We start from the raw sequence: 23,503 nt of genomic DNA, 5'->3' as shown, positions 1-23,503 counted from the left end.
TCAAGCTAATCTCAAGCTAGTCTCAATATATTGGCGTACTGAGGTGGCGAGTATTATTCAAAAACCAAATGAGAGCGCTAAGATAAAACTAGAGAAAAAATCTTGGACAGTTAGCATTAATACATCTCACTATACAGTGAACAGTGAAGAATCACCATCTACTTCAGATATATAAGGCGGCCGTCCTACAACCTTAGTCGTTTCCCGCAATTCAGTCTCCATATTTCTCTATTGTGGCAATCCTTTTCGTTCATTTCTCTATTTCTCATGGCATCTTGAATTCCTTCTGTCCGAGATTTGCGGAGTCTCCCTCTTTACCTCCTATTTATCGGTGAATATTCTAAGAGTCTTCTGGGGCGACCTGTATCTGTCAATTCTGTTTATATGGCCATATCATATCAGCTGTCTGCGTTCTGTTCTCTTTAAAATATCCTCTTTCAGATATGTTCCAATCAGGATACTGTGGATGCTCGTCTCACAAATTCCATTTCTTCAGGTTTTGAGTCGTTCTAGATGTTATCTGCTAATTTTATAATCCATATTTGGTGATGGGTTCCAAACTAGCTTTGTAAATATTGGTTTTCGTTGTCCTTGTGATATTTCTTGACCACAAAATGGAGTTCAGTTGTTGAATAGAAAAGGATTGGCGAATGGCATATATCAGTTCGATTCACAAGAAAAACATGTGGCAATTATAGGGGCATCGGCGTAACTAGCTCTATAGGAAGACGGTATGGCAGAGTCTTGACAGGTAGAACAGATGAGACCCGAACGGATTCCGAGCCGGTCGATCCTGCTTGGATAATACTTTAGTAATTCAACAGCTTGTGGAAAAAGCAAAAAGCATATGATAGCGGGCCAATAAGCAAATTGTTCAAAATTTTACATGATTCTGAAATAAACAAGACATATGTGAGAGCACTGTGAAACATGTGTTTCCTCCGCCCTCTTAAAAATATATATCCGAATGAGATGGGAATACCAATATGGGAAAAATGCCTGCACATCTAGTCGTCGGAGGACACCTTTCAAACATACAACTCGGAAGAAGTACAATTAAAGGCTGCAGAGAGAATAAGTAAAGTCTGTTCATAGATATAAGAAAGTCTCTAACTGACACGAATTAAGGAAAGACCCGGGCAATCTATAAGAATGAAATATGGCCGAACAGAATAGTACTTTGCTTAGATTTTAATTATTTGGGGTTTTGTTAGGTAAGATACTAAACAATATTTATTTATTTATGTATGCATTTATGTTTAAATCTAAAATAAAATTTTAAATTATTTTGATTACCTAGTGAAATTAATTAAAATTATTCACATAATATATCAGTATCACTATCGCTATCATCGCCTGTTGTAATTATTATTTGTTCTATATTATTTGCAATATGGATATATGATTGTTCTGCTTTTCTATATGTTTAACAGAATTTGCCCAACTTTGTGGAGGTATGTTAAAAACTTCGGTTTCTATAAGTTTAAGGACATTGGAGTTAACACGGGGAACAACATTGTTACGACGAATGGCAGATTTTATTTGGTGCCAAACATGTTCAATGGGATTAAATATACAGTGGTAAGGTCTTTAATTGTATCCCCTAGATTTTTTGCATAATTATCACAGACGTATTCCTTTTGTAGGTTCAAGCTTTGTAGAACCTCAATTAATTGCTTTTTGGTATAATCTTCGTGAAAATAAATGTCGTTATTATACATGCAGTTTTGGATTGTTGCTTTTGTGTCACATGAGGAAGAGGGTTTTAGTCAGCTGTCTACTGTGATAACTTGCATTGTCCATTACAAGGACGCTATTCGGAGGAACGTTTGGAACTAGTTTGTTTTTAACCCAACTTTCAAATAAATCAGCGGTGGTGTCTTCATGGTAATCCAGAGAAGAATCTTTAATATTTTTCGCAGGCAGAACAAGTCCATTTGGAATCCAACCATCTTTAGAGCCAGCATTACCTCTTTTTGATGGCGCGTTTGTTTTACACTTATCAATCAACCCAACCCTTTTCCGGGGTATCATAAGTGTCGAACCAGGTTTGATCCAAGTAAATAATTGCCCTTTGTTCTCTGTAAATAGTATTTTTTTCTAGATATTCCAGTCGTCATTTCCGATTTCTAAAAGATTCCATTAAAGCTTGCCTTTTGTAATTTTTTTAAAATCTAAAACCCATGTTTTGAGAATACACACACTTCCATAAGGTAGTTCTGCCACATTTAACAACGGTTTCATCTTTTTCCAGCCTCCTAATTAAGATATCTAATGTAGGCACGCTTTGTTCTTCGTATAAGTGGTAAATTTTACGCCGTATTATAGCTTTCATCTACACTCGAGAAAATGTCAGCATCACTTCTTTTTTTCCTCGCTGAAATGGGATTATTCACAATTTTCCATACAGTTGATGTTGGAAGTTTCGTCAATGTGAACGTTTCTTCTAAAAATGCTTGCTTGCTGGCACCACATTCAATGAGAATCAAATAAACATTGTTTATAACTTCCTTAGTTTCAATAGAATAGTGTTTTCTACATTTGGGCGGGAGCATCTCCTGAGATACATTAGACTAGCACATATTTTGCATAATTCGCACACGATTCAACACACGCTGTATTACACACGAAATACGAATGATTACTAATAAACTTAAACTAAGTAGTATGCCAAACCAAAGAATATTAAACACAGGTAGGTATAAATTTATTTTCTATTACGGACCACAATTTTACCTGAATTTAAATTCCGAAACTTTAGGTAATAATCTTGTTGCATTGTATGTTAATGACTACCCTTGGATAATCCCATTCAAAAGCAATTGGTCACTATCTATGAACAGACCATACCTAGAAAACTACATTAGTGAAGACGGGAACATCGAAAGAGATATTACACAAGGTCGTAGAACGATTCAACTTCAGATATTATTTTGTTAAAAGGAACCATAAAATGGACAAGATTGAATTAATTTGCAATGCATCATAATTCTCTTTTTCTACTCCCTAGTCTAAACTACCCATTGCACTGATCAGGCGTGAGCAAGGTTTCAGTAACTTTAAACGTGGGTTGGAAGTGATTGTGATTGTTTTGGTTGATATTTAAAATATTGATGGTATTTTGACGTTTATCAGTTCGGCATTCATCATGTTTACTCCTTATTATATTCGTTCCTGTTGGATACGGCATTTTAGGCAAGTGAATGATTCGCATGACTAACCAATTAATATGTTACTTAATAGTTTATCTATGTAGTGCATCGATGTAATTTATTTCAATATTCTGACACCTAATTGCACAATTTAATGAGACGCATTGTATAAACCTGGAGAAGAGCATATAAATCATAATATTATTAACACATAACTCCGAATCACTTTCGCCGTCAAAGCGGCCAAATTTAAATGCGAGCCTGTAATTAATTTCGCCTATAATACGGACATCATCCGATAATTCGCAATAATAACCCCCCAATCGGCGGTAAATAATTTAGCAATAAATATTGCTCCGAGCGTATCGCAGACGCCGTTATTAACGACGGACCGAGTTAAAACGCTGATTATAAATTATTAAACAATTTACATCGCGTCGGGGTTGGCAACGATTCCACGTCGACATCTGTCAGGGTAACGCGACTAATTCGTCCTTAATGGGTCCGATAATTTTGTCAAACTATGAAACAACCGATTTACATCCGAACATGAATTTTCGACGTCGATCGGCTGTCACGAAAACGCGCGCGTTTGACAATATTTTATTATTAATAGCAATCAAAGATTACTCATGTTTGCTCGAAGAATCTCTCCTAAAGCTACCGAACTCTTCCCACGGTGAACTCAAATCGAATCGGCGAAACTCTTGGCTAAACTCCACGGGTTCCACAACCACCCGTTTCTTTTCGTCGTCATATCTAAAATATTTCTTTGAAAACTGCAGATAATTTTGGCCAGCTCTTCTGCTTACCAACTTAGCATTGTCAGCAGACGATATGAACAAAAGCCTCTAGGTCACACTTACTCTAATCATGGACAAAAACATTCAAATTTTATGCATATTTTATAGATGTATACATGTATCAAAACAAATTGTTTGTACATTGGCACAACCCCCTACCCCCCTTTCCTAGTTACATAAAATTTATACTTCTGAATCTTAAATTTTCAAAAATGCTTTTTCCAATTGAAATTTCTTTATGTTGACTATAACTATATTCAAATCTAGAGCTTTTAATTTAATTGACACTTTGTTAAACAAGAGAAGTCCACAATAGGTTATAATTCTAATAAAAGCTCATGTCACCATGTTTACTACGCGAATTATAATCGTCGATCAAATGCTTTTCTTTACGGAACTACAAAAAGAAATAGATGTATAACATAAAGTATGGTTTTATAGGTATCATCGGCTTATTCTATTTGTAAAAATACTTTCACAAATCTCATCTGTGTAAAAAAGTAATACGCAGGATACAAATTAAATTAGAATAAAAAATGTTCAGATTATCACAGTTTTTAATACTTTATGACAGCTGTTTCGGCAACACCGTGCATTTATCAAATACAAAATATATACGACGCTTATATACAAAAACAGGTAGTAATAGAATTTTTCATTAAATATAAATTCAACAACGGAGACGGATTTAAATCCAATTGGTCATCAAGTAATAAATTCGAATATCTCCTTTTGTTAATCTCCATAGCTTTCAGCAAATTTAGTTTTTTGCTTTTTGAATAATTATGTAAAATATCAAAATTGTCCTCAAAGTTGTGCATTTCTGAATTTAAATGAATGGCATAGTTAGAATCCGAACTTTTATTTTTATATGCCGTTATATGTTCGTTAATCCGTTTCTAAAATGTTCTACCTGTTTGTCTGATATAAATTGTGGGACAGGATCATCCACATTTCAACTTGAAGACTCTAGATTTTTGAGTTTTTCGTAATTTAGTTTTATTGTTATTTAGTGTCCTATGGCGTTTTCAGTTTTTAGATAGATATTTCGAAATTTTCTTGCTAGGTCCTCCTATGTATTTTATTGTTTTATAAATGTGTTTAAAACCTTAAAAACTGTAAAAATCTGAACATTTTTGATCTAATTTCATTTGTGTTAAATGGATTTTCATCAAGTAAAAGCCACCTCCGTCCGATAATACGTAGGAGCAGAATGGCCCCAACCATAGGAACATTTGGAAAAGAACATGGAGTGATAAGCTACCATTAGCGCAGAATCACGTACGAGTCCTTTCATTGATCTAACTAAAAATATATTAAATATGATAAACGTGGATCAAAAGGAAAGCCAAAGTATTTTATTGAAGTTGGATTGACAGAATTATTTTTTCTATAAGTAAATACTACCCGCTAGTCCACTACAGCTACTATAATTCAATATTTAATTTAAAGATAAAATGACCTAATCCTTATGTATTCCAGCTGTGTTCGTCCGCGAACATTAATCAAGACCCTTAGTATTTAGTGTTATGTCGCTGCGATTGAATAAAATTACAGCTATTAAATTAATGCCTAGAACAGAAAAATTGCAGTGTTTTAGTTTATGTAACAATATATTTGGATTTACGCAGTCAAATACATTTTGAAGGTCAAGTAAGAGAGCCAACAATTTAGTTGTATCTCATAACTATTTCTATTTCCGACACAAGCTCACTACCAACTTCTACAGTTGCTTTTGCGTAACGGAAACCAGACTGTCTGTTCTAACATAATAAATAGCTTCGAAAAATGATTTACTACCTGGGTTTTTAAAAGAGATTGAAATATTGAAAAGAGTGATAAAACATGTGGAGTAACCCTTACAGAGGTGTGAGGGATGGATTCCTCGGTCTCGGTTCAATACCTGTCCGCCATGCTTGACTGACTAAAAGGTCTTCAATGCGCCTACTAACCTGTTAAGAGTTTAATTATCCTGGATTTAATAATCCGCTGTGAATGCTTTTCGAAATACATTAGTCGGGATACGTGATAAAGAAACAATTTTTGAACTAATTTCGGTTTTATATGATACTTTATGGACCATGTTTCAAACATCTTTTCTAGTCCTCTCATATCGTAAGGCAGTTTTATCCTCGGCTTTTTTTTTGTGATCCTAGCTGAAGACTAGTACCCTCCAGTAATAATTCCTCCAATTTATTAGAAAAGTTTTATCAATATGGGCTACCAAATAGCATAAAAATCAGACAAGAGCTTCAAAAAAAGCTACTGGACAATTTTAAAGATAGATAGGATATTAAATATAATTGCGATCTAAAATACGTATACGAGGATAGGTTCAATATATGTTCGATTTAAAGAGCATATTATCACATTTTAATATATTGGATTCTTTTCTTAATTGCATGTAATTAAAGACAGAAATTTGGCAAGGATAGTGTCATCGAAACTACATCGCAAATTATACCGTCCAAGGGTCAGTTTACTTCAGTTCATATCATCTGCTGATCATGCGAAACGCGCTTCCAGTATGTCGCTTTAGTTGAATACTAACCTAGCTGCCACGTATCCGCTTACGGGAAAGTCTTTACGCAAAGGATGCCCTTCGAAGCCGTAATCGGTCATAATTCTACGTAAATCCGGGTGGTTCGCGAAAAACACTCCGTGTAGGTCCCAGACCTCCCGTTCAAGCCACTCTGCCGACTTGTAGACGGAGGTTGCAGATTCGACTGGCGTAAGTTCATCCGTGTACGTTTTAAGACGCACCCTCGAGTTGAATCTAAGCGAGAGCAAGTTGTAGATAACTTCGAATCGGTTAGGCCTGGAAGGCACGTCGATCGCACAGATATCCATGAGACACTGCATTTGGCTGCTTTGATGATTCTTGAGAAACTCAAGTACCGGTATCAAACCATCAGGTACCACCATCACTTCCAATTCTTTGCAGTGGTTCATTTGAATCAACTCCACGTATTTGGGTAAACATTCCGCAACGTATGATCCGAAATCTTTAAGTTGGTCCTCTTCTGAAACTCCAGCTGATGGATTTTCAGGGCATGATGCTCGTTGGCACGTGAATCTGCTTTGCTGAAAGTACTGAGTAGATTTCACAAACGTTCTTATAATGGGAAGCTGCTTCAATTTTGCAACTGGGGAAAGCATCATTACAATGTCACGCTAATTGTTAAGTATGACAATAACGTGGCACTGTCATGAGCGTGCTGCCAATAAATAATAAATCCACAGAAGACAGTACTAACATTAGAAACACAAAAAAATTACTTCAAATATGACTTAATTTCTTTAAATAGTATTATAGTATATATAGTATTAGTAGTATTATGCAAGTCCGGTAAACTGCATTTGACTCACGAGTTTGAGACGAGCGGAGCGAGTGTTTAATAAAATAAATAAAATTAAAAAAATTAAAAGTTTACCGAACGTGATGCATACTATAGTTTTTCTACGACGGTTAGTTTTTGAGTACATTTTCGCAAAACAACACGAATACATTCACTGTCAAAATTCAAGACGGTGGAAATATCTCCGAATTCATCCGATTGCTTCCAAACCAGTGCGGTAAAATCCCGGAAATGTCCGAAGTGGCTCGGATCCGTGGGAACGCTTCCCACACACTACATCGGTGTGTAATTAGGTATTTTACAGACCTTTTTTAAAAATTCATATTAAATTTTAACATGTTTGAAAATTTTAACACTGCATTTTGATGTTGATGGGTTGTTGATCATGGGGTTATTACCATTTCGGAGTAATAATTTGTATTTAAACTTATAAAGCACCATAATGGTAAAGAAACATATTGGCTTCAATCACTTTTACCGATTTTAGGAACGATTCGTCTGATTTCTGAATTAAACAGTAATACAAATTTTAACATTATAACCAGTTGTAAAAATTAATGGCCAGTTGAAAAAAAAAACAATTAGCAACTGAATTTATTTTTTTCGAAGCAATGAAAACGTATTTATCCATCGGTTTACTACCAAATCAACCAAAATTTAATTATTAAAAGTAGCTCAACTTTCTACTGTTAATTATGGTGTTAGTTGAAAATGCAATTAAATTAAGATGGCGCTGTTTCAGCAATCAGCTGTTAATGGAATTTAATGAACCGATGCTGGAATTTATTAGTCAATAGTTTCGGTTAGAATAAATAATTGCTGGATGATGTTTACAATAAAGTAACTTTCATATCAGCAAAAAGTATACTTATTGATGGAGCATCAACTTTAGCTGAAATAACGAAAACTGTGTAGATGAGCCAATCATTTGTTTTATAAATATATAAATGTAGCGCAACAGAAATAAACGAAATTATTAATACCCATCAATCTTCTTTTAAATTAATTATCCAATATTGTTATTTATATATGTTGTATACATATACACCGTAAAACAATTAAAGCAAATAAATGAATATTGATAAATAACTTCATACCGGCGTGATTACGTTATGCACTTGCCATTCGCCGTTATTTATACAACTAATAAAATTTTCAATCTCGTTTGGAATACATATTTAATATCATAATAAGCGTTATTAATGAAAGAAAATTAAATTTTTCATATATTTGTATACCTACCCCATGTCGGATGAAAATTGCGCACCACCTGTTTTGCGTTGTATTAAAACAATAATAATTAAATATTTCGTTTGTTTAATAGCACGTATTTGGATAGGAAGTTATATCTATATCGCAGTAATTAATATGCCGCAATTCTATGCAGTGGGACGAAAGGTACTTTTATTTTTTCCACGCTTATCATAAATATTTAACTCAAAAACTAACAATTTTGAAACTTAAGTAAGGAATTTCAAAACAAAAGTAACTTTCTACCCAACCAAATAGCTTTTCGTCTTCGTCGCCATTATTTCGAATTTTACCATCTCGAAGAATAAAAGTCCGTTTTTAACTCTATTAAAAAACTTTTCAAATTTCATTTCGCCAAATTATATCTTTATCTCCTTCCAACTTTGGCCGTTACGTCGTTGATAAAAGTGGAAAGGGTAATATTATCTGACGGCATAAAATTTTCGTAGCAGTGCCGAAATCCAATTATGTGAAGTGATTTATTGCTAATAGGTTCGCTCACATCCCTTTTATGTGAGATCGCCTCCCACGGCCCGCTCCATCCCCACCCCCCCTTTTTTATTCCGCTTTTGCCCCCCCTTTCTTTTAACTTCTGTTGAAATGCAGACACAAAGGCTTTTAAAATGGAAAAAGCACCAAAGCCTCTATCGATTTTTTATAAAGTGCGATAAGCTAATATGAAAGCAGATGCAGACGAAAGCATTCGATTCAGTAATACAGTGTGTCCCATCATAATTAATAGTAAAACTGCCGATTTCATAGCTGAAAATCTTAAGATTTTCGCATGAAGATTGTAGATGGCGCTATTTCGATTAAATAAAATCATAAATCAATTAAATTTTTGTGCCCTAGTATTTAAGTTTTTATGAAAAATATCACTTTCCTCATGGTTTTTAGGAGTATAAAGTTTCCAGTGGATTTAGATTTGCAAGAAATTCATTGTCCAATGTTAAGTTTAATTTGATTTTTTTTACTAATTTTTGTATGTTTTGAACCATTATTTTTGATCGATATAAACAAAAAAACATGCAAAATCATATAAATAAAAAACGTTCAGTTCATTTTTACCAGACAAGAAAAATATGAAGGTTAAGAATTGGAATTTTCCCCTTCTTTTAGTACCGTTTAGTTATACGTTAACTGAAGTTGAACTTAAATTTTTAGGTAATCTCAAGTTTGTCAGAGATGAGAAAACGATTACGTGCAATTAACAATAGTTTTATGCCATTGTTAATTTAGAAAAAAAACTTCGGTAGCTGATACTTCCGGTGACGTCAATTTTAAAATTTTCGAATAGCACAATTTTTATAACAACATGTGGCGTCAAAAAAAAATGAGCAAAAAACTTCCATAACAAATCCTTGTTGTTTCCACACGATGATTTATTAGCAAATTTAACTTCATTTAGAATGTCTAACCTGCAAGAGAATGTAATTTAATATATTCAGCAATGTTGCTATTACAAAATCTTATTTTGATATTTTCTATTTTTCCTATCGGAAGCTGTTCTACGCATAATGATTGGGGTTTTTTAAAATAATTTAAAACCAGTGATGTTCGTAATTATTTTTCAAAATTATCCACTTTTTGTAAGGAGGTCATTGCCTAAAAAAATTGAAAAATCTTCTACATTAATATTTAAATCGCTATTTTCTTAAAACTCGTCCTCGTTATTTGAACCACCGATCATGGCTTTAAGAAGAGTAGTAAATTAACTACTGTAAAAATAGGAAAAAGAATCGATTTCCGTCAATGCTGAAATAATCGGCAGCTTTTTGTCACATCAACATCAAAACCACGGTAATAAAGACGGAACGGAAAAGATAAAAAAAATGTAAATAAAAGATCCCTTGCATTTCATTTTAAATTTAAATATGGGAATTGGGAGACGGGGAAAAGTCCTGTTGATGAATTTACGTTTTAAAAGATTTACTGACTGGATTAAATTAGCTTTTAAGCCCGGCACGAATTTTAATCAAATCGCGACGCTCGTCGCGCGGGAAAACGGGGGGGGGGGGAGGCTGAGAGAGTGAAAGACGGCAATCTGAAAAGGTTTAAATGTAAATATATTTAATAATTGGAAGTTCATGAATGAATTATTTTGAAAAGTACTAACTGAATCGATCATTGTTGAAAAGGAATTCACCCCTTAGATCTACTTTAGAAATGCAGATGAATCTGGGAATTGCTAAAGATAGGAGGGGATAATATCAAAAAGAAAGCAGGTGAAATCAGAACTAGTTCGCTATTTAGATATCAATTTTTTTACTTAAATATAATGAAAAGGCCATGTTAAAGAAATATTAGATATAAGTAACCAAGTCTTGTCTTTTGACATGTCACAGTAAATCGGAATAAATTGTGAGCTTCTAGTCGGTCAATATTTTTTCGGCGCAAAAACGGGTAAAAAATTTGAGGTCTACTGTATATATCTGCGAGCATAATAAATAACAATAATAGATAACATTTGAATAAGTAGAGAATTGAATTCTAGATTGAAGCAGGAAAAATGAACCACATTCCAACAATATGGAAATGATTCACAATCCAAGTTTTGATTTCACGGGTAAGTGGCAATTATTTTGTTTTTTTTTTTGGGGCACACACGCGTTAACAAAAGTCCTCTAAGCAATACAACTTCTCGAGCTTATCAACTCAACAATTTTAGAACTTTACGAATTGCATTTTTCCAAATAAATTAATTTGAAGAATAACAACCATATTTTTATCAAAATTAATAATTAATTTACTAAGTTTTTTTCTATGAAACTCCTCCACCGGGAACCATATTGACTACTAAATGAGTAATTACGAGGATAAAAAATTTAAGTTATTGACGGATAAAGTTTTCCAGTTGGCCAATAAATAATAAGCAAGCGACTAACTAAAACTAACTAGCCGAGAGAAAGATGATGGCTTTTATATGGATTTTTTGAAAAGTTTATTTTTATTCGGTGTTGCTTAAAGAACTATGTTCTAGGGGAACGAAAATAAAGTCCACTAATTAAACCTGAAAATATTTTAACAGTTTCACATGTTTTCTATATAATGCTAGTTCTGTACACTATGTTACTTAATTAAACACTCACGTGATTTTTAAAATAATTAAAGACGTTCATATCGAAAAAAAAAATTAATAATGTGCAATGTTGCGACGTGCTAATAAGTATAATTAACTTGAAGATTGTGTGTTTCTGTTGTTCACTCGAAAAGAAAATTAATACTTTTACGTACCCATTTCAATAGTGTAAATTGAGGTTATAGTCACGCCTGCCCGTGACTTACCTTTAAACTAGTTATATTATGTAGAAGTCGAGTCCTTACCTGAAAAGCAAAACAAAATATGTTAACCGATTCATAAAAATAACTAAGATTATATTTGTTTGACCACCGCAACTTTCAAATAATTTTCAAACAGAAAAAGTGGTAACCAAATAAACTAACAGAAAATATCATAAAATTCTTTGGTCGCGATGATGACCCAGAAACGTCAAAAGCGATATTCAACCTAAAAAATACACTATTAAAAATAAAAAAAATGTAGTGAGGCCAATGTCCAAAGCGTTAGATTCATATTCTTTCAAAACGATAATTTCATTTGCAATCTTTAGGAACGCAAAAATATGCACCAGAAGTCGTTTACGAAACGACGTTTAAACATAATTTCAAATTAAATTTTCAGTTTGTATGAGCGTGGGAAAAACGACGAGATAAGATATAATGGTATAGTCTCGAGTTATTGTTTTCGTATGGGAAAGTTCCTAGGGATTTTTGCCTGCCGAGTGATCGACGTGCGGGCAAATAAAAATTCTAATTTAATAAAACTTGCTGCATATAAACTGACGCGATAAGCAATTATTTTAGTTCACAGAGCAGTTTAGCACAACAAACTGTTTATAAAATGGTCAATGTTCCAATATTCACTGTCCAATATTCCAACATTCACTGCAATGATTAAATTATTTAGTACTTAACTTTTTTCCAAGTGTTGCCGTCTGAAAGACAGTGTAAATTAATTGATTTAAGTCGAAGAGGCAACGCTGCGCAAGAGACAATTGGTGACGTGAAGTTGTACTCCGATCCTGACTACTATGCAGACCTAATATTAAACACATAGCCATGTGTACGGTTTTACGGGAAGAAAAGGCGAATCAAAATAGATGGGCATAAAAAAAACTGTTCTAAAAATAGAGCTTAATAATAGACATGAAAAATGTGGCATATGTTCGCACTTAGCACAATAACAGCCGATTTTGAAATACATTAGCTTTTCGCCGTTATTGTATCGAGTGGTTCGACTCGGTAAACACAAAAATATATTAATAGTAATTAACAGTATTCTCGGGTTAATGTCCGACTATTTAATAACATAATAGGGAATCTGATGAGGTCTTTTTTGTAACTTAAGAATGATTGACGTTTGAATTACGAATACAAAAAGTATGACTCAAGTACCATCAAGGTTCAACAATTCTACAATCTATCACGCCTCGTGGCACTATACAAAGTACATATTTGGCTAATAATATTTAAATCATCTGAGATCGAGCGAAGGAAGATATAGTATTTCCTGAAAAAGTTTTTTTTATTGCACTTATTCGAGTTATGTTATATTAGAAACGTTTTTAAAAGCACAATTAAAGGGGCTTTTATCGGTAAGATACCCGTCACTGGAACGGTAAAGAGCTGGAATACTCTGGACATTTGGGCTATCAATAAATTGAAATAATGCACACCAACAAATATACCTAAAACCATTGTTACATAAATACCGAGAGCGTTACAACACTCAGTTAGTCCTGCCCTGCGCCCTTTTGTATTCGACAGCATCTTCACGGTGTGTTTCCAGTAGAACCGGATTCTTGTAAGCTCCCAAGGTCACCGGGGCACAACCGTAGAGAACTTTGTTAAACTGAAGTGTGTAACAAGTCGTATTGTGTCCGATTTTAAAACAAGCAATGTTACAATTCTGGTTACGAGGGCACACCTCACAATCGATTTGTGACCTCCATCTAGAAGTCACAGGACCGGTAACGAGGCGACTTTTAGTGGACTAGTTACAGGGTTAATTAGTAACTCATTTTCATTTGAATCACAATTGAATAGTTACGAGATACGATAACATTGATTGACTGTTGATAACACTTATTCAGACGCCAGATGACCAGGCAAGGGGAGTGTTGCGAGGGTAGAATTGAAAATATGGAAAATAACTAAAATTAAAAGGAATTTTTGTCCCGGTCACTTGAGTTGTCTTTTACTAGCAGGGCGTTTTCGAAAGTTGGATCCTTAACAATACAATTAGACACAAGATGTCCAGGGAACAGAAAGGTGTTGTGGTAAATAAGAAATCAAAACGAATTAAATCAAATATATTCAAGCCTCTTAGTCTGTCATTTCCCGGGAGGGGGTTTTCGATTGATGGATCTTTGACGATAGACTCGGGGTCATTCAAATTTGAGGTCTACCTTAAAAATCAATTCCGAAATCCAAAACGGCTATTTGCGTATTTTGGAAAACGAATACTGTGGCCATAATGCACTTATTTTAAGATTCCAGTGAAAATATAAAGCAGGTCGAGCAAACCTCAACACAATAATTGCTGGTTTGTATTGATCGATGACTTTTTGTTCAATATTGTTTTAGTACATAACTAATACATATACAATTAATGATCTGCAATGGCATTATCGCTCGACTCTCGATTCAACAAGAAAAAATAGTATAAAACGATTTGTTACTGTTGTGTGTTACTTAGTGAATGGGTTTTTGTTTGACGTGCCATAATAATAGGCGTATTTATGGTCCGAGGCGTGTCAAAATGTTTTATTTAACACTTTTTGTATTTGCGGCGCTTAATAATAGCCTGATGGTACCAATGCCTTAAGGAATTTTGAGATTGCGTGACTAAATCTAAAACTTGTTTTGGATTGTAGGCTAGTAGAATTTCGTTGCGTTAAAGACAATTTACTTTCGAATATCTGTATTGTTTGTCAACATTGTATCGAGAATGACAAACCGGAATTTCCACTTAGTAAGTTTGCGTGTTTGGACGTGCCAATTTATAGTTTCTAAAGAGTAAAAACATTTGTACACGGCAAAACGAAAAGATACATTGTATCATTTCAATAAGTTGTAACCAGTACCAATTAAGAGCAATGTTAGAAATATTAGGATGTCCATTTTTTATTCAAATTTCAAATTCAACAACAATCATTTAGGAACTGTCATATTAGTGACCAAAAGAAAATTCAATTCAAGAAGTAGATATTCTACGTAGGTCAATGATCATTATTTGATCAATACAGCTAGTTTTACATAAATAGTTTCAGAGTAAATACTACGATAAAGTACAATAAAACTATTATTAAAAAATCTTAAAAACAAGGGTATCTTATAATAAAGAAGTATTACAAACCTAATCAAGACTGTGAAATTTGGATCCAGACTAAAGAAAAACTCATTGGGATTAAAAAATATAAAAACCAAAGCCCGTTTTGTACTTGACAACTTCGTGAAATGTAATGCAACGAAATAAATATTGCGTAATAAGAATTGCTGTCGCTAGTTATTTCACATTCATGCAATAAAAATGAATTGCAGGTTATCCGACCTTAAATAAACAAACATTTTTAAAGGGCTTTCCATTTGGCCTCCGATGGTAATTTTTATTACATAATCGCATGTCTTTCTTCTAGTCACAGATCTGAATTATTAAAGAATGGCAAACGGAAAAAAATTGGAACTCGATCAGGCACTGACTGAAACACTGTCATAATGCATGAGCGAAATAAAAAAACTAAGCAATTTTAACTCATATACCTTATGATAACAAAAATAAAAACCCGTACTTAGGTAACAAAATTAAAGAAAAAAAAAGTTAAGTTGGAAATATGATATAAAATGTATTTTCTATAATTTAAGTATTTTTCTGATTTCAACTCAACAAAAAATGGTTTCCAATGGTGAAGCAGCATTAAATTGTTGACGTAATCAAAACCACTTAAAAAAAGTAGTGAGCTGTAGGTATTTATTATATTTACAAAACTTCAACTTCATATCTTCTTGGTTAAAAAAGTATTTTTTTACAGCAGAATTTTTGTTTATTTGGTTGTTATTCGGTGAAAATTATTTATTGGCGTGTATTTGTTTTTCTGTGACTTGACGTTGTATGCCTGATAATGCAAATAGACCTTTATGATCGATGGATTCTAAAAATACACGGTCTCTGGCAGGTCATTATCGAATTTGTAACATTTTCCATTTTCCGCTTGCGCGCTTATTGGACTGATTAAACCGCATAGACGATAAATTACTTTTAATATTTAATAATAACAAATTCGTGGCATGATGTTGCGAAATTCCCATACTTTAACGCCATTGTTAGACGGCAACTGCATGTACACGGTATTGTTATTTTAATAGATCCGCAATTACGGTAATTGTTCCATTATTGGACTTGGCCACTTCATATTTTTTATTAGTAGTAAAGTCTGTATCTGTTAATTTGATCTACGAGGCAACTAGTTCGATCGAGTGGGTCGTTTTTCATTCCCCCGTTGATTTGTCCGATAAGTGAGTCACCGTTGGACAGAAATTACTTCACTTTGATTGTTGATTTTATTTTCCTCCGTTAAATCAATTAACTACAACGTTTGGACCTCCGGGCATTAAAATGTTTTCCCCGTTTTTTTCTTTGATTAGATGTAGCAAAATCTCTGGAAGGACGCGTTCGAGGGCAAATTTTAATATCCTTTTCCGGGGTGTAAAATTTATTTTTACCTTATATTAAATACTTTAGATAGAGTGCTTAATATTAATGCTTTTAAGAACTAAATCCAATCTAGTAAAATCAATCAAAATTTCAGTTTTTCGTTTCATTTTCATAATTTTTCAAAAAACCGTTTTTTAAATTATTTATTCCACAAAATAAAAGCACAATCCGCAAACATTCATAGCTAGTTACCAAATAAATAGTTAGTTACCAAATATATATGTATGTATGAATATGTATATGTACCAAATAGACATATATATAAAATTGATAAAAAACCAATGCCAATCATTGCATATTAAAAAGTTGAATCGTTTTTAACAATTATTATTTAGTAAATCCGTTGAATAAATAAATAAATAGACTGTTTTTGTTATATCTTGTTTATAATATCTTTTGTTATATACAGGTAAGTCATAATTGCTATTCTAACGGTACAAAATTGATATAAAAATTTATAGTTTATCCAGAAAGACAATAAATAACCTAGTTTGTAGATCATTATCGAAAAAATACAAATTGCATCAACATTGTATATTCTGAAGACTATTTATTTTGTTACTTAGAGAAATTTACAAAACGACGGCGATAAGAATGTTAGATTTAGATAGTTGGAGCAAAAGTAACTGGAAACATGGACCTAAATCTAAGACCAAAACTTTGCCTATTAAATATGTTTAAATGTTTCATTCTGTCTGGCAACGCTGTTTCGACGCATATTTGTGTAAATTTCTACGAAACTATTAATAAATATAATTAAATATTATATTATCAGGCAGTAATGGACACAATCTACTTTTCTTACGACTATTATTTTTTTAGTATATTTTGCAAAACAGCAAACAGTACCATCAATGGTTAAAGTCTTCCAAACGTTCGAAGTGGCTCACGACAGTAGTCCAGTTTTGACGTCCCAAAGCGACATTTAACGCAGGCTTGATCGATGCATAATTGGGTACTTTAGTGTAGTGGGTTAAAATTTAAAATTATCCAAAACTAACCAAGTAATTATTAACTTCAGACAGGCTGGCACTGCAAAACCGAAAAACTGTTTTTGGTTTTAGAATAATAGCCCCCTGTTCGTATACAACTCAAAGATACGCTGGACTCCAGGTTTTTCCTATACTTATGTATAGTACTTAAATAAAAACCGTTAGTCGAACAACAAAACCATTTATCACAATTGTGGCAGCTTAATTCGAAACAACACCTGCCAATCTTTGTAGAAGTAAATTACAGTTGCCACGTCTTATGGGTTTGACTCGGTGGAATGGAAGACAAAAATCATTTTTACTGAATCCATTATAATTATAATTGCCCCTTCACTTAAATTGTGTTTTTCAATATTTCGGAAATACAATGTCTATAAATAAATAAGTTGCATACTAGGTACGTCATTTATAGATATAGTAAACTTACTTAATTAGCTTTACAAGTTTGCCATAAAAAATATGCAAATGTTCTTTGTTAAAAGCACTAAAAATAGGAATAAAAACATACTATATACTGGTTGTCACTAAACAAACTCGTGATTAAAGGATTTTTTTGCATAATATGCCACACATGCGCATTCCGTACAAATCCAAACGCTGGGATTGGTGAACAAAGTGTATGTTCCGGGACTGTAAGCGTTATGTACCGACATAATCTAGGGTTTAACAGCGTATTGTGTCATGGTGGAATAGCTGGACGTTAAATTTTTGCGCTTGTCTTCGTCGATGGTCGATGGTAGATGGAACCTGACTCGTCGATAGACCGCTATTATAAACCGAACCGACAACCGTTCTGAACGTGACAAAAATTTTACACTAGTTGAAAAATCTGGCTAAATCACAATACACGTTCTTGACAATGGAGCGGAGTTTCGTTGCCGACTTAATTTAATGGACCCTATCAACATATGGACAATATTTTCTCAAGCTGACAATGGCAAATAAGCGACGGATATTGCTGCTGGATCTGATTCGACCACGGGTATAGCCTGAAATTTACTTACTAAGCCGACGATATGGCACTTGCGATTTACGATCGTAGTAACGGCGTCTTTAAAGGTATAGCAAATTGATGGTCGTACGTAAAGCCCAAGTTATACGAAGCAGAAAACCTTATGAGAATAAAATAGGCACAAGACAAAAGCAGCCAGAGATGCTCAATGACCAAACCGACTTCGGTCGTACCTTGTGCAGAAAAAAAAGGAATATGACAACAATCATAGTTAAAATCCAATCGAATTGCCTATGTCAGCACAACACTTCACGGTACAAACTCAAATTAATTATTTCGTTAAAAAATTACATAAATTATTTGCATGAATTAGCTAATAGTTAATTAGCAGAAACTGGGATTTATATATAAAAAACATATGAAAGTATAATTATAATTCAATATTTATTCTGCTTACCTAATTAGCTTTACGTAACAATAAGGAATTATTCGACGTAGAAAATATTTTTGCAATATTAACTATAACTTATTCATATATCATTATTCATATATCATTACAAATCAAAAGGAAGATTTTTTTCAATAAATTTAGTGGTAAATGTTAGTCGTTTTAAAAGAATACATCTGGTTGAAAGTCAAATTTAATTTTAGAAATATTTTAATTATTTTGGCACACTTTGTGAAATTTCTGGTTTTCGTACTTTAATATGACCGAATATGAAAGCGCCATCTAGAAATTAAGCTGATTTCTCACTACACTAATTTCTATTGAACGGCCCGGATTTATTGAACGAATCTTTTTATTATGCTGTATATTAGAGGAGATGCTCCCGATCAAATGTAGAAAACACTATTCTATTGAGACTAAGGAAGTTATAAACAATGTTTATTTGACTCTCATTAAACGTGGTGCCAGTAAGCAAGCATCTTTAGTAGAAACGGCCACATTGACGAAAATTCCAACATCAATTGTATGGAAAATTGTGAATAATCCCATTTCAGCAATGAAAAAAGAAGCGATGCTGACATTTTCTCGAGTGTAGATGAAAGCGATCAAGATATAATACGGCGTAAAATTCACCAGTTATACGAGGAACAAAGCGTGCCTACATTAGATATCTTAATTAGGAGGCTTGAACAAGATGAAACCGGTGTTAAATGTAGCAGAACTACCTTATGGACGTGTATTCAACACATGGGTTTTAGATTTAAAAGAATTGACAAAAGGCAAGTTTTAATGGAATCTTTTAGAATTCGGAAATGGTGATTAGAATGTCTAGAAAAAATTAGAACAACAAAGGCCAATTATTTACTTGGATGAAACCTGGTTCGACACTTATGATACCCCGGAAAAGGGTGGGGTTTGACTCAACTGACAATTGTAAAACAAACGCGCCATCAAAAAGAGGTAAAAGAATAACTATTTTGCGTGCTGGCTCTCAAGATGGTTGGATTCCAAATGGACTTTTCTCTGTCTGCGAAAAATATTAAAGATTCTTCTCTGGGTTACCAAAAATACATCACCGCTGATTTGTTTGAAAGTTGGTTTAAAAACAAACTAGTTCCAAACATTCCTCCTAATAGCGTAATTGTAACGGACAATGCAAGTTATCACAGTAGGCAGTTGACTAAAACCCCTCCCTCATGTGACACAAAAGCAACAATCCAAAACTACATGTATAATAACGACATTTATTTTCACGAAGATTATATCAAAAAGCAATTAATTGAGGTTCTTCAAAGCTTGAATCCACAAAAGGGATACGTCTGTGATAATTATGCAAAAAATCTAGGGCATATAGTTTTAAGGCTTCCACCTTACCACTGTATATTTAATCCCATTGAACATGTTTGGCACCAACTGAAATCTGCCATTCGTCGTAACAGTGTTTTTCCCCGTGTTAACTCCAATGTCCTCAAACTTATAGAAACCGAAGTTTTTCACATCCCTCCACAAAGTTGGGCAAATACTCTTAAACATATAGAAAAAGCAGAACAATCGTATATATATTGCAAATAATATAGAACAAATAATAATTAGAACAGGCGATGATAGCGATAGTGATACTGATTTTTAATTAATTTCAGTAGGTAATAAAAATAATTTGTAATTTTATTTTAGATTTAAAGATAAATACAAACATAAAAAATAAATATTGTTTAGTATCTTTCCTAACAAAACCTCAAATAATTAAATTTTAAGCAAAGTACGGACCTGTTCGGCCATATTTAATTCTTACAGCTTGCTAGGGTCTTTCCTTAATTCGTATCAGTTAGTCACTTTCTTATATCTATGAACAGACTTTACATATACGTATCAAAAATATAAGTACGTTGTACGTTTCTTTTTAAAAACTACACGCCATAGATTTATATTTTATACGAGAACTGTAAATATAAAATGGCAATAATACGGCATGGTTAGGTAGGTATTCTTCAAGCTTCAAAAATAAACTAGACATTTGTCACACATTTAAAAAGTATAACTCCAATGAGACTTACTGGCTATTGAGTTATAGGCTGAAATTTCATACTTCATTTCAAGAATGGTCTCAATTTCTTTTCTTTCTTTTCTAACGCAGATATCGCTTTGATTAATATTGAAGTTGAGAATATTTGTTGATGTTAAAAACTCGCATCGGCGTGTACAAAGAATTTAAATGAAAAGTGGTTTTGGAGTAATATATCTGTTCAGCAGTGAGCAGATATTTTACGATCTTCTCTACATCCTAAACCCCACATATTTTAAACCCAAACACGTTCCTTTTACATCCGGTCGCTGTAAATTACTTGTCACAGACAACTCCACTTAAACTAAATAATTACAATACAATAAAAAAATTAAAATAGTTTTACTGTACATAATACCACTTTTTAATTGCCTCTTTCACTGTTAAACGATCATAAAAAATCTTTTATAGTGCTTGTAAATAACAATAAAAATATTTACCGCACAAACTGATAATGGCCGTTTTAATGTTTGCGGGTGTAATGTTTGTGATTTAAATATTTGTAATGGTCCCGATTGTTTGGGCAAATATTGCTCAGTTTTGTATAGCTTACGAGCGCAAACGGCGTGAAATTAAATTTAATATTCTCAAGCAAAACAAAAATATTAACAATTATTGAGGTTAGGACGTAACAGTTTGAAGTATGAAGTCGCTTTCTTTTGAGATTTAAGTGGGTTACTCGGCAGAATTAAGCAATCAAAATGGTGCCGTTATACGGCAACTATCATAAAATATTAATTGACTGCAAAGTCTTAAATGGCAATAACACTTAATATGCTGTTAATCTAATTCCTTAATGTTTTTAAAATCAAATAAACTTACGGAGTTACGGTGAAAGCTGAATAAGCGACTGACGCATAGGCGTCGATTGATTTAATTTGCAATGCTATTCTAGCACTGCTACGATATCTCCATAACCAAAAGGAAAAGAGATTACAACAAGAAGCTGTTTTACAGGAGTGCAATCTCAATTGACAAGAACAAATAAATTAAAGCATAAAATTGAAAAAACGTCAGAGAAAACTTCTTTCTCATATTATTCCACTCTACAACCGAGGAAGGATAAACGAAAACTTTAACAAAAGGATTTACATATATATGTATTAGAGATTTCTGGGCAGTCTAGTTTTGGTTTCAGACATCGCCTTGCTCTTAGAATTAATACTTTTTACGGATGCCAGACTGCGTCCAATAACCGCTTAATGGGCAATTGTTATAATTGACAATACAAGTACTACCAAACGACTAGCATTCGGCAAAAGCTCTCTCGAAAAAACAATATTTATTATCATGCATAACCTAATGTTCTACGGAAGAACGCCAATGGTTTCCTCATCTCTTATAGACGCAGACTCCTGAAGATTGCTGTGCTGCTACTTTCACGAACTGGTTTCGAAACAAAAGGTGAAAAAATATCCCGTATAGAAAATTAAAACAGGTTCCGGAATTTGTATTCGTGATGTTTCTAATGTTTATCCACAGGTACTTTAAAAGATTGCGGAGTGAGAAAAAGGACGAGTTGATAGAGCAGTTTTTAAATGAAACAACACAAACATAAATACATTAAATTCATTAAAGAAATAATATATTTAATAAATACTTACAAGAATTCTGGAAATATTGAGAATATGAATCACCTTGGCAGGTAACAACTCGCTAAGGTAACTTAAGTGTAAATTTCACTCAAGTAAACAATTTACGCCTTTAGCGGGTTTTAATGTACTGTAGGTATTGTTTTTATTTTATTATTTATTTATTTTATTTTCATTCGACTTGATAATTTCTATGGGTTTAAAATATATTTTACAATAAAATTAAATTTTTATATGCTAAATGGTGGTAATATGCGAGACTGTGAGATAATGAATTAATAAGTAGCCACTAGTAGTAGCCAAATACAATCCTTAACGAAATTATTATGTACCTGAAGATACCAATGATATAATTAATATACATATGATTGATAGATATTGGCTACTAATATTTAAAAAGTCTAATGCGTTGAAAATACTTAAATGTCTGTATTGTAATATCTAGTATATATACAATACGCCTTTATCGGCAAAGAGCCCACGTTTAATGTTAAGATCAATTTAAACCTACGTTAAAACAGTTGACAACAAATTTAAAGCCATGCAGAGCTTTTGAATTTGTTACCCTATGTTTATAGCATTCAAATGCGTTAAAGAACTCAACATGTGTTTTGAAGAACAATTATGTGTTAATACGTTTACAAATAAGAACCAATTTCATATTCTAGCACATGTCAAATATGGGATTTAAAAAAAAAATTCAACAATTGAAGGTAAGTTTTTTAATCTTATTTAATAGTAAACTTTATCTCTCTTCCTGAAGCTTTCCCCGTAGAGATAATAACTGGGTCCAAAGGCTGACTCAGTTTCTGTTATAGTCATAGTTAATGAGTTAACTTTTATGGTCTTCTGAAAATTAAAACAATTTACTAGAACAACGCTTCGACATTCCGTTCGACACTGTCAATTCACATTGCCCATGGAAGGTTTGGCGAGGTATATTCCGCCACCGACCGACAGATGGCGCCACGTCCCTGATTTTCGTCTTGAGTAGCATTATTCTTTAAGAAAAAGAAATAAAATTCGTTTCTGTGGCTGCGCGATTGAACCGCGAGCAGTTTAATTCTAGTTAAAACATCTGCCACTGGACGGTCGTTAATTTTACGTCTTGTCTTAAA

At 33.1% G+C, this 23,503-nt stretch overlaps 2 protein-coding genes across 6 annotated transcripts in view; both read right to left on the bottom strand.

Annotated features, from left to right (window-relative positions):
- LOC132704172 (TOX high mobility group box family member 4-like) overlaps window positions 1–23,503 on the bottom strand; it is a 428,384-nt gene that overhangs the window by 95,115 nt on the left and 309,766 nt on the right. The window lies entirely within an intron of this gene.
- Window positions 3,779–7,121, bottom strand: LOC132704151 (NADH dehydrogenase [ubiquinone] iron-sulfur protein 3, mitochondrial-like). The gene is made up of 2 exons (XM_060673971.1): window positions 6,507–7,121; window positions 3,779–3,911 (listed from the first exon to the last, which is right to left on the bottom strand). Exons 1-2 carry the CDS (start codon window positions 7,115–7,117, stop codon window positions 3,779–3,781), a joined length of 744 nt encoding a protein of 247 aa, XP_060529954.1. The 5' UTR covers window positions 7,118–7,121.

Source organism: Cylas formicarius, unplaced genomic scaffold, assembly GCF_029955315.1.
Source record: "Cylas formicarius isolate icCylForm1 unplaced genomic scaffold, icCylForm1.1 PGA_scaffold_6__28_contigs__length_40554024, whole genome shotgun sequence".
NCBI classification, from domain to species: Eukaryota; Metazoa; Arthropoda; class Insecta; order Coleoptera; family Brentidae; genus Cylas; species Cylas formicarius.
Note: the sequence above shows the minus strand (reverse complement) of the source record. Positions and strands in the feature narration are given on the sequence as shown.

Coding starts and splice junctions, on each gene's coding strand:
- LOC132704151 (XM_060673971.1), bottom strand. CDS start 7,117: ATGATGCTTTCCCCAGTTGCAAAATTGAAGCAGCTTCCCATTATAAGA. Junction 3,912..6,506: donor AGCGGATACGTGGCAGCTAG/GTTAGTATTCAA, acceptor GAAATATTTTAG/ATATGACGACGAAAAGAAAC.